This window comes from Abramis brama (assembly GCF_963993115.1).
Source record: "Abramis brama genome assembly, chromosome: 2".
Taxonomy (NCBI): domain Eukaryota; kingdom Metazoa; phylum Chordata; class Actinopteri; order Cypriniformes; family Leuciscidae; genus Abramis; species Abramis brama.
This window is the reverse complement of record NC_139964.1, coordinates 37,568,664-37,580,739: the sequence shown is the minus strand read 5'-3', so window position 1 is coordinate 37,580,739 and position 12,076 is coordinate 37,568,664. Positions and strand designations below refer to the sequence as shown.

The window sequence follows — 12,076 nt, the reverse complement described above, 5'->3', positions numbered from 1 at the left end:
GCTGTTTTGACTGAATTTGAGTCAAATACTCTAGAATATCAGAATATTGCTGCCTGTCTGAAGGCATATAATGAAAATTGGAGTAACCATTGAATACGATGGTTTATGGCAACAAAAGTAACATTAGATAATAACACAAGTGTTGATATTGCGTCCCACTGAGCACAGTATATGTGCTTATGTATCTAATGAACAACAAGCTTTATGAAACAACACATCATAACACCATTACATATCAGTCCAGTATGCATTCTAAACTTAAAACATGTATGCACGCTTTTCAAACAGATGTCGGCATGATTAGCGTTGTGAGTTGTTTACTTAGAAAAAGAAAAACAGGTTGTTGAATATCAGAACCGTGAAATAAAGCAAATTGCCGACTAGCCCTGAAACGGTTCAGTGGTAAACTACACATGTACAAGGTTCTCAATGTGTTTTGAATTACCATATCCTCAGTGGCATAAAACAACACATTCCTGAGAACAGAGAGGGGGGATAAAAAGGACTTATGATATGGTCAACGCGAGGTGATGCACTTGCACCTTGCGTAACGCAAAACAGACGAGTCCATTTAGTCTAGCAAGGTGCCAGGAAGATAATATATAAGCTAGAATAACTTAGAGAGCATGTTTCTAATACGGCAACACTGTCGTACACGTCCCTTGGCCGCATTGAGACAAATCCGCATTCCCACCTCTACAGTAACTGCCTGGTCAATAAAGGCCATATGTTGTTTGTTACACAGAGCTGATTTGTTCTTTGCTGGGGGCTGTCTGAAGAGGTCTGCGGCTCAACTGATTTACATTTAAAAGGTTAAAGAGGTTATAAATATCCATTTTCCATATGTTAATGTAAACTACGCTACAAGGGATAGTCGGCCTGCACTTTGAATCATGTTAAAATGCCAAAATCAAGGTCGGCTGTTCAAACAAACACATATTTCACAACCTCTTCACTTTATTTCACAATGCTGAAAACACTACTTATCATACCTACAATAATGGACTGCTAAATGTTCCAGTAATACAAACTATGCAAGAGATTGAAATCAGTGGTGTAACCAGGAGATATGTACAACAGTATAAAGCAGTAAGTGGTGTATATGTAATTTTATAAAGGTATAGGCATTAAGATATATATTATTTTTACTGGAAAATCATCCTTTACACCTAAATCATCCTATTTTACACAACATAACCATGGTGTAATTATAATTTTTTATACTCAATATTGTAAAAATAAACCTTTTTTGATGCACTTAGACAATGCACAAAATAAGATTATTCACAACAAATGAAATCATTATGCACTTGAGCTAAAACAAACTCAAAACAGTATTACATGATTAGATGAGGCGCATTAAAAGCCTTAACAAGGCCAAAATATGTCATTACATCAGTTGAATGCATCCAAGTTAAAGCGCTAAAATGCGGCACTGCTTGCCTACAGCTGAGTCGGGTTACACCATGTCAAAACTAAATAACTTCCTTTGTCATCAATGAAGTGGTCTACGAAGCAAGAATACAGGAATTGAAGCTGTATACTATAAATATTAAATCAACAGAGGAATGGAATAATGGGATGGTGACTACTATAATCAACAACTACAGTATGTATTCATTCATTCTTTGTATGTTAAGTTATTTCTAGAGAAGTTAAGTTTATATAAGAACTAAGTAGTTACTAGAAAGACTGGGAAAACAATAGTAAAATCTTGATGAACTAATGAAAAACAAAGACATATTGGCATGAAAAGAGCAACTGGGGGTCAAAAGTCATTAGGTAACAGTCTGAGTAGTGATGTCTGAATGTTTCTCCTCATTAAGAGTCTTTACTTTCTTAACATAGTGAGCCATCAACTCCTAAACAATACAGAGTGAGAGACAGCGGAACGCAACAACGAGCCAACTGCTGATAATCACTACCAGCCCTCTGCCATTTCATTGCACAAGCGTTGATAACACAAATAGCGTTTATATGCTACGTTACACTCTAAACCACACATCTGAGGTTAAGCATGCACATTTTCTCCTTCACAACAAACAGCGGGAACGGCAAGACTTTGTTACCACCTTGAGGTCCTGGATGCTTGAAGCAGACCACCCTGCGTTAACCCTCCTGCCCTTGCCTTTATCAGATGACACAAGTTTGAGCAGGATTTTTCCAAATATAAGATTAGAATCAAGCTAAAAGCATTCAAAGATGGTCCGGAGTGATCTTGAATTAATCTGGCCTTTTAATACTCCTCTTATTCAAGAACGGTTTCAGAAAGCACGCTATGAAAGACCAAAACGCAAGACTTACAGCAGGTCCCCAATTTGGGTGTTGACCTACAGCTGTAAACAATTAAAAACAGTGTAAGAGACAAACACACAGCAAATGACGTCAGTGAAGTTAAAGCTGAACTCTCTGTCTCTAAAAAGCGGCATCCTCACGTGCGCAGACGTTATACTGTCCCCACTTGCGTGAAAGCACGAAAGGAATGAGGAGATGAAGCCTCAGTGTGTCCAGGAAACCAAAACAACATATAACACACTTCCAGAGAGCAGGTCGCCCTAGGAACACATCTGCTTTTTCTTAAGAAAGGCCTGGCTATGCAGGACCTTGTGGGGGGATGATGCCTCTTTCCTTTTCACTCCCCCTAACGCAAATCAATTTGACAGGGGATGGCTTAAGAAAAAACAGCGCTGAAACATATAACAATAAATAATTATTTTCTCCAGTTCTTCACAGAGGGACTAATGAGTTGCTTTTTAATATTTAACATGGTTCGATTTGACATGCAAACATTTTAGATAAATAATCAAAGGTTTAGTTCACCCAAAAATGAAAACCCTATCATCAATTAGTCACCCTCATGCATCCCAAACCCTTGATATTTTCTTTCATCTCATACACGAGCACATCAGATATGGTAAATGGAAGATCAAACGTGCTTGGTTGATGTGCGAGAACCAATAGGGTTTGTTCTCGCATGACACACAAGCACATTTGAGCTTCCACAAGAACCAATAAGGTTCGTTTTTTCAAGTCAAGTGTGGTTGGGTTTCCATTTCCATGCTTATTGTGCTCGGTGTATGTGGGCTGATCAATGTTTATATGTAAATAAAAGCCTAAATTAAATCTGTTTATTATATAAAGTGATAGTGTCTCTTCAGAAGACTTAGATTAACCCGCTCGATTCATATGGATTACTTTTAATATGTCTTTGTGAACTTTTTGAAGCATCAAAGGTTTGGTGAAATGGACTTTCAAAGGAGAGCATGAATCTCTCAGGTTTCATTAAAAAAAATCTTCTTTTGTATTTCAGAGATTAAAAAAGAGAGGTTGAGTATGTGATGAGTTGGTGAACTATCCCTTTAACACTGATTTATGGAAGCAGTTTGGTGTTAACCAAGATGCTTGAAATTCTGGAGACATCTGTAAACACCATGAAGTTAGATAGTTATCATGAAGTCACTGTAGCTCAACTGGTATAACAGTGCTAGCGATGCTAATCCTTGCCTTGAATGCACTATACAGCACCAAATACACAATGCAAATGACTAACCAGCATAAAAAGACAACAAGTAAAAGTTGTTGACTAGTTTTTATTACTAATTTCATATTTTATTACTGACATAATGCCTTCCTTGCTCAAACTGACAGGAAATGTCTTACTAAACAAAGTCATCAAATGTTTAACGGCAGCACCGCACTGTATGTGTGCTTCCCCTCCTGTTTGCAAACAGATCTCTGAGCAATGGCGTAACGTACTGGCTTCCAATGCCACACATGTGGGATCAATACGTTTCCTCCACACAGAAAGAGCAGGCGCTGTTTTTGCACACAAAGCGTACATTATTAAGTATTTTTCACTCTTTTTCTCTCCTTTCTTCTGAGTATGCGTGCCAGTGAGTCACTGTTTATCACGCTGACTTCTGTCACGAACAGTGAATGGGCTAATCCTTCGTTCTGTGAGGGGATAAAATGATAAACATTTACACAAAGTATGCGAGTCAACAAGACAGGGTTGAAAACGGGCTGTGCTTCATTCTAAAAAAAATACTGAATGATAGAAAACAGACTCGGTGTTCCCATTCTACTCAAGACAGTATTTTGCAACTCATTTCTAGGATGTTTTATGCGATCAACACCTGTAATGTTTATGCAAAAACACACTGGAGGTTGAGCTTCATTGTGGTTTCTGGCATGTAAAAACATGTAGAACAATCTACAGTGTTATTGCTTTTGTACAACAGCATTGTCATTGACAAAAAGATAAAAAATGATAGTTTAGTAGTGTGTAATTGGAACTCGAAACTTGGATTCCCAAAATCTAGGGAGCTCTCTTAGCCCATTTTAGGGTGTGTTCACACTTGGCATGTTACATATGAATATTTCATGAAATTCTGAACTGAATGTACATTAAATAATGATTAAGTATTGCATAATATAAAAAATTCTAAATATGCTAAGCTGCATTACAGAAAACTTTTGAGCTGATGCGGCAAAAAAAAAAGAAAAAAAAGAATATAGTTTCACAGTTGATTCATTATCTTTCCACGTTTACGGCTCTCGCTGTGTGTCTCCGCTCCGCTCTATTCTCATTAGAATGATTCCTCTATCCTTCACTGTGACGGCAAGGGAAGAGGCGAAGGCATCGGAGATAAAGAAATTGGGTTTAGGACTAGAGAAGTCTCTCTCTTTATCTCTGGTGGCTAAAACCCAAGGTTGCTCTGTGTATCAAATTGCTTTTGATGATACAGTGTGATCCACAGGCAATATTGGTTTGAGCTTAAGCAAGCAATACATACTCTCTCATCCCTGCAGAACAATTGTAAGCCTTTTAAATGTACATGCGGTTACAATCAATGTATTAACTCTAAAATGGTTAATTCTGAATACCTAGTTTTTCATCCATATTGTATAATGAATAAAATGCAAGTTCTATTAACTGTTTCATTACTGTTTAGCTAATGCTTTGATCCAAAGCAGCTTACAGTATATTAAAAGCAGAGATACACTTTTGGTAAAAACTGCAAGAGTTAAAAATACCTGGAATCAAACCCATGAATTGCATACTACCAGCATTGACAATTAGGTACCACCAGCCTAAAATTAATTGAAAAATGATTTTTAATTTGAACATCTGTTACAAATAACATAAATATAGGCTTTTTATCATTAGGCAACAAAATAATACATGTGCTTTGTAGCTCACTTGTCGGTGCTGATTAGTTAATCAAATCTGTACACTGCACGGTAAGTTCATTAGGATTCTCTACTGGGATTTTCCTGATAAAATTCCTACAACAACATATGAACAGGAAGTTCTCTGTCAGCCTTAACAATGGGTGGCCACACCACACCACCGATATGAAAATCAATTTGATGAGCTACTGTACGTCACTGGGTGTGCAGTTACATCCAAAATACACACATTAGTGCAGCCACATATCCGCTGATGAGACGCTACTCTGGGCCAAAGAACATTTGGTATACAATATAAAGTCAATATCTTGAATGTCTTGGATGAAGATACTTCATCTCTTATAAGTTAGCCTATTATAATATTATTGTAAATAAACTTTTTAATTCAAATACTTTATCGATGTGTGTTAACAAAATAGTTCAGTGGGATAAAAAATGTATTATTTTACTCTATTTGTATGTGCTACTGTTTTTTAGATTATTAGCTTGTATAATCTTAAAGTGCAGTCACATATTAGGACCAGTGTCAATAGTGATGCATGATGCACGGTTCATACAGAAGTCACTTTAAAATCAAGCCACTTTCTGTTGGTACACTGATAAACCACGTAAGCGGCTTGAACCCGAAGCAAAAACGACATTTTTCTCCCTTGCGTAAAATTCCCTATTGCGTGGATTCCTTGGTATACTTGGGATCGTGGTATCCTTGTTTCAGTGTAATTATATACATTTAAAGGGATCGTTCACCAAAAATGAAAATTCTGTAACATATAAACATTGATCATGCTTGAGCTTCCGTTTGGAACGACATGAAGGAGAGTAAATAATGAAAGATTTTTCATTTCTGGGTGAACTATCCCTTTCAGTAACGAGTTGTATTAATTAACTACATTTACTTAGTACTTAGTTACATGTAATTATGCATACATGTAATTATGCATAATTTTAAGTTATTACTACAGTAACTACATGTAACAAGGACATTTTAAAATAAAGTGTTATCCAACTTGTCTAGTCTCTTATGTGGTGTGCAGCATTGCTACCTAGAGGGCTCCAAATGGATCACTCGTGAAGTTCCAGGATGTTTAGGAGCTGCCTATTTAGGTGCTTGACTGACTAGATATTGGAACGTAGCTAAAATGTGCCCAACCTTCAAAAGGAAAACTACAGTTTTATATTGATATTCGAAATGTCACTCTTATACCATTATACATAATCAGTGATACTGACTACACATGAATGAGACAATAAACTGATTCCTTGTTCTAGTTCTAACTTAACTCCTTGCGCTACTTCTGAAAAAAAGTACAAATGGATTTGGAACCATGGTTTTCATATTCACAGACAGCCTCAAGCTGATGTGGCGTGATGCAATGTGACAACAGTTGAGCCCTATGTAGACCAGTGTTAGTCTAACATTGACATTCTAGTCTCAAAAGAACAAATAAATGAGAGAATACTGTAAACTTAAATATTTAAAAACCTTTGTTAAAACCCTTGACATAAAACATTTGGGTTTACACACTTCAAAAATAGTGCTTTGGGAAATATAAAGGAGTGTGAACACTTACTCTGCTAGGGCCCTTCGTATGATTGAGTGCCGCTGTCGGTACACATCCAGTTTTGACAAACAGCTGCAGGAAGTGTGGTTGGCGAAGCTTATGGTGACTGGCTTGGTCCCTTGCTTGATAGGAACTGTGATTTCAAACAACTGCAGAGTGAAAATAGAAGAAAGGTCACATTTTCAATAAAATACTACAGACTAACACAGACTAACTGACGTAAGATGTGAGACCGCATGAAAGGTTACTTATACTTTTAGGAGTTTGCTAGATGTCAAAATGAATTGTGGGCAGTCAATTATATCTAAATCAAGATTAATGAATGGATTTATGTCTGAAGGAGTTGTGCAACTGTGATTGCACAGTCTTTCTGTGAAATCAGTGTACAGACACAACCACAACTACAGTCTGATCAAGCAAACTGGTAAGGGGAAATGGGTAATGGGGAACTCGTGCAAGATAATTTGCAAGGCAGGCAAATAATGTTAGACCAATAAATCAAAACTTCCTCCAGCTATGGGGAAACATTCCAAGGAATTTATGTTGAATGTGCAATCATAAGTGCTAGTAACGGTAATGTGCTGCTAAAATGGCCAAGTACATTTAGTTTATGTTTTATGTCATATATATCATAAATGACATTGAGTCTCATTGTTGATTTTTTTTTTTATGAGAATGATTGAGAACATTAGGAAAGTAGGTGTGCTTTCAAAAAATCTAATTTGCCTAAAAGCATCATTGGATCTGACTAATCTACATGATTCAATTAATTCCTTAATAGGACAGTTCACCCAGAAATTAAAATTCTGTCCTTATTTACTCACCCTTATGTTGCTCCAAATGCATATTACTTTCTTTCCTCTGTGGAACATAAAAGGAGAATTTCTGAAGAATGGGCTTCTTCTTTTTTTTTTTTCTTTGAAGCATCAATGAACTTCAAAACCAATCGAAATTCATTGATAAACTGTCCTTCATTGAGCTGTGAGTGGTAACTCACCACCTTTAGGATACTTTTATGGTGATTGCTTTGTCTTTTTTTTAAGTTTGAAAACTTCAGTAAAGATAATTGTAATTGCATGGAAAAGAACATACAGGCCTGGAACGACATGAGGCTTAGATGCCATAAATTTCATTTTTGGTCTGTATTGTCTTGTCTACTCATCAAACTCTTATTTCTACTCTTCCACTAAGTTCAGTGTCTTTGACATGAATAGTGGGTGCTATAGAAACCTTCAGTAACCAAGGCAGCACATTCTTTCAGCAAGATAAACAAACAAACAAGCTTCCAAACATTCTGGAATGTTAAACCTCCAATTTCAGCTCCTGTTGGATCAGGAGCTCTCAAGGTACACATAAATTAATTATGTCCGATGAGGAAGAGAATTATGGGATATTCCAGTCTCCTCTGGTTGGTTCACTTCACTCGGTAGATATTCTTTTCTGCTTCTCCTTGGACTCATCTTCTTCTATGCCTTTTAGGTACACAGAAGCATCATATAGCCACTTTCTAATTGCATAGCTACAGTACATCTAAAGACAACTTCTTTAGCATTCAAAATCTATGAAAATGTATTGTATCGGACTGGCATCAATCCAGAACACACAGGCAATACAAAGGCACAATGTAATTATAAGAAAACTATTTTTAACACCTAGGGCCCTATTTTAACGATCTAAGCGCATGGTCTAAAGCGCAGGGTGCAAGTTCACTTAGGGTGTGTCCGAATCCACTTTACGATGGGAAAAATGGTCTAAAGGGGTTGTCCCTATTCTCTTAATGAGTAATGGGTGTGTTTTGGGATTTACGTACGTTAAACCAATCAGAGTCTCATCTCCCATTCCCTTTAAATGCCAGTTGCGCTCGTGCCATGGCAGATTCGCTCTTTACATGGCAGAATTTGATAGAGGAAAGACCGAACGCGTCTCCAGAGCGCAAATGGAACTGCTCGTGTGCGAGGTAAAAGTGCGCAAGCAGACCATCTACGGGACAAGCCGGATTCCACCATATCGTCATTGACTTTAGACCAGGTTTCAGTTGGTCAATGGCGCAGTCTATTTCTGTTGCCTCAAAATAGCAACGCACCAACAATGCGAAAGAACACACCTCGTTTTCAGACCAGCATGCCCATGGGCGCACAAATGAGCGCAAATGCATTTGCTATTTAAACAACGTGGCGCAGGACGTGAAAATGATAACTGCGTTGGACTGAAACTAGCAAAAAACACTTGCATTGCGCTTGGCGCTGCATTGCGCCGGGTGTAAGATAGGGCCCCTAATGTTAAATCAAATACAATGGAAACACTAACAACCCAGCTCTACTCAGCATACAGAAGACTGATCTAGTTAAATGGAATAGGGTCGAAAGCTTGTGAAATACTCTCTGTCTTTGATGTTTGCAGAACTCCATTATTTAGTTGTTAACTGCTTTTACCAGGACAAGTGATCCCATAAGCTTCACTTGATCACTCTGTAAATCTGTCATCCCACCAGTCTTGATGATAAAATGACTTTACTGCAGGATTAACAGTCTACTAGGCATGGGTATTACATATGTGCAGGTGAGAAAAGGGTTTGATAAAACCAGAAGTCCATTTAATATGTTTTTTTAGATGACAAGCTAACAGATTCCCTTGTTACAGTTACAGTACATCACAGATATAAACTTGATATTTCACTCTTGAAGTCTTGTTGTCATTACATTATATTGTGCTCAATGTCAATATCGTATCAATACTAATACCATTAATTCAAAACACAACTATGTTCATCTGATGCATATTTTACTCTTGACCCAGTCATTTTGTCAATGAAACCTGGAGCTTGTAATTTCATAATCCAAATCTTACTAAAATATATTGAAACATCTTCAGATTGCATCTGTTGTTCAGGCTTTGTGCCCAGAATGGGAGTGGTACGTCTCTGCTGCAGTAGCGTGGACATGGAGACCTTGACCTGCTCAGATGCTCAACTGGTGGGAGGGCGTCATGGTTTAAATCACAAGAGGAGAACCCATTGCCTGCTAAGGTCAGCCCACCCAAAATAAGTGGGCAATTAAAGGAGGCCTTCTTGCAAATAATTCACAGCCATGACCTCCCAACCAAACCCCTGCCTTGTCCACAACTCTCTAAATCAAAGCTGAACAGATCAGTTCTTTCTGTACAGGGAAGTAGGCTTTAAAACAAAAGCAGACACTTTTATTCAAAGCAGTAATTTTATTCAGTAAGATTATTCAAGTTTACAATTAAATTATATGTTGTGTATATTATATATATGTTGTGAGAAATGGATTTATATATAAGGTGTTAGTTAAGGGTATGCAACGAAACAGTTACCTACATGTGTATCTGTATTTGATACAATGAAAAAATATTCAGTATTCAGACAGAACTAGATGTGGGCGGGGCTTAAACTGAAAGTGTGTCAAATTTAAAAGACAATCCCGTTTTTAGAAACAACTGCATTTCATTTATAGTATATTTATAGTTCACATAAAATAACTGTATATATCTCTTAATAGATTTTTTTTTTTTTTTTTTTCATTTTGAAGTCATTACTCCTGCATTCTCCAATGTTAGTATTAAAGGGGTACTTCCGCACTGGCAAAATGGACTTTCAGTGAAACTTGGCTGCCTATGCAGATGAAAAGCAAAAATAAACTGTTTGAAATCAGTGCTACCTGACTAGAGAAAACAGAGGAAAATTTACTCGTACAGGTAAGAAAGCTGCTGCCATAATGTTACATTTTACCATAATGCTGTTTAAAGAGTATACAAAGTACAATAATTTTGTTATAAACCTACCCTTACAATAACTGTTCTGTTAATAACCCTCTGTCGATCCGACTGTCAATGGGCAGGGATACAAAAATGCAGAAGTATAATCTGTAGTTTTCACAAAAGTCCTGAAGCTATCAAAAGTCCACCGAATGACACAAAAAGCTTGACAAAAAAACTTCAATTTCAAATCAGTTGCACTACAAAGCCCATGAGTCAAGGCACTATAAAAGGAAATCAAACTGGTTGGGCTTCCTCTTTGTGGTACCATGTGCTAAGGAGAAGCTGTGTGGCGTTTTTCAAGGCTGTGTAATAGCAGATGAAAAGACCAGTTGATTAATGAGCAGCATAGAAATGAAATGTGAAGGTAAGGGTTGTGATTTATTATGGCTAAAGTGAGTTGTTTAGTTTTAACATTTGTATTTGCTTTTTGTTGTAGTGTCCTTCTGGGAAATGGGTTGAATGGTTCCTCAGAGAATTAAGCAGATACATGTACGAATACAGGTACTGATCTCATTGGAATTGATTTGGGAAATTTGGTTTTAAGCTTTTTATATTGTAATTTTTTTTTTTTTTTTTTTTTTTTTTTTTGTTGAATGGTTTTAAGTGTTTTTTTTTTATATATATATATTTTATAGGGCAATCATGAATTGTACTTTCTTTGTTCTTTACACATGATGCATGATTGCCGTTTACTTTTTATTGAAAACATTGGTGGCTTAAAGGGGTGTCTGAAGAGATGACTAAGGTTGAATTGGGTCTTGCACTGTGAAGTGGCAAAGTGATTTAATGTGTGAGATTGTTTTGTTTCTTTTGTGGTTCCCATTTCCTTATATGTGGGTTACTCTGTTAAGGTGGGGGGAATAATTTATGGTGGTTTGATTTGATTACTTTTGCTTTGGAGTTTGGAGTGAAATTGTTTTTGTTTGATCTGTGATTGAATGTGCACTTATTGGCATGTAATCACCATTGGATAGGATGGGAACCCTGTTAAACTGTTAAAATATATATATATATATTTCTTTTTATCTGTTTTGTTTATTTTCAATTTCTTAATACCCAATGTGCTACTGTTAAATGTTGTATAATAAACTTTGTTATATTTGCAAGAAACACACTGTGGTTGTTGCCCTTTTCTTAGTTCTTCTCTCTTGCGAGATGTTGGGGTTACACTAACATCAGCAAAGATACACTTTAAGGTCAGTACTGCTCATCATTGGTTCCAAACAGATTTTTGGACACAAACACATGCTGAAAGAGTCACTCACCGTCTTGCTGATGTATGAAGTGCTGATGTTCACGCACTGATGCTCCTCACTGTTACAGCAGCCCCCACATCTGTAGACAGACACGCAGGGTGGTTTATAGAAGGTGTTTGTAGCTGCCCCAAACTCTTTCCCCACATCTAAACAAACTTGGCGTGGCATGCACAGGGTCTTTCTCCACTCTGTCTCAATACCTGGAGGAAGCGCAGCGAGACAGGAAGAAGAGGCACATTAAAAAAAGGCCAGCAGTGAAATACATGGATTTGTATGCACTGCAATTAT

General features: G+C 37.0%; 1 protein-coding gene across 2 annotated transcripts in view; it reads right to left on the bottom strand.

The window, feature by feature from the left end:
- The window catches only part of vegfc (vascular endothelial growth factor c), a 37,963-nt gene that overhangs the window by 14,190 nt on the left and 11,697 nt on the right, over positions 1-12,076 (bottom strand). The window contains exons 3-4 of one of the 2 annotated variants that reach the window (XM_084105762.1): positions 11,798-11,988; positions 6,765-6,904 (exon numbers count right to left, since the gene is read on the bottom strand). In XM_084105762.1, the coding sequence (XP_083961888.1) occupies positions 6,765-6,904; positions 11,798-11,988 (331 nt within the window). The remainder of the gene's footprint in view (positions 1-6,764; positions 6,905-11,797; positions 11,989-12,076) is intronic. The other variant, XM_084105763.1, reaches the window with a different exon arrangement.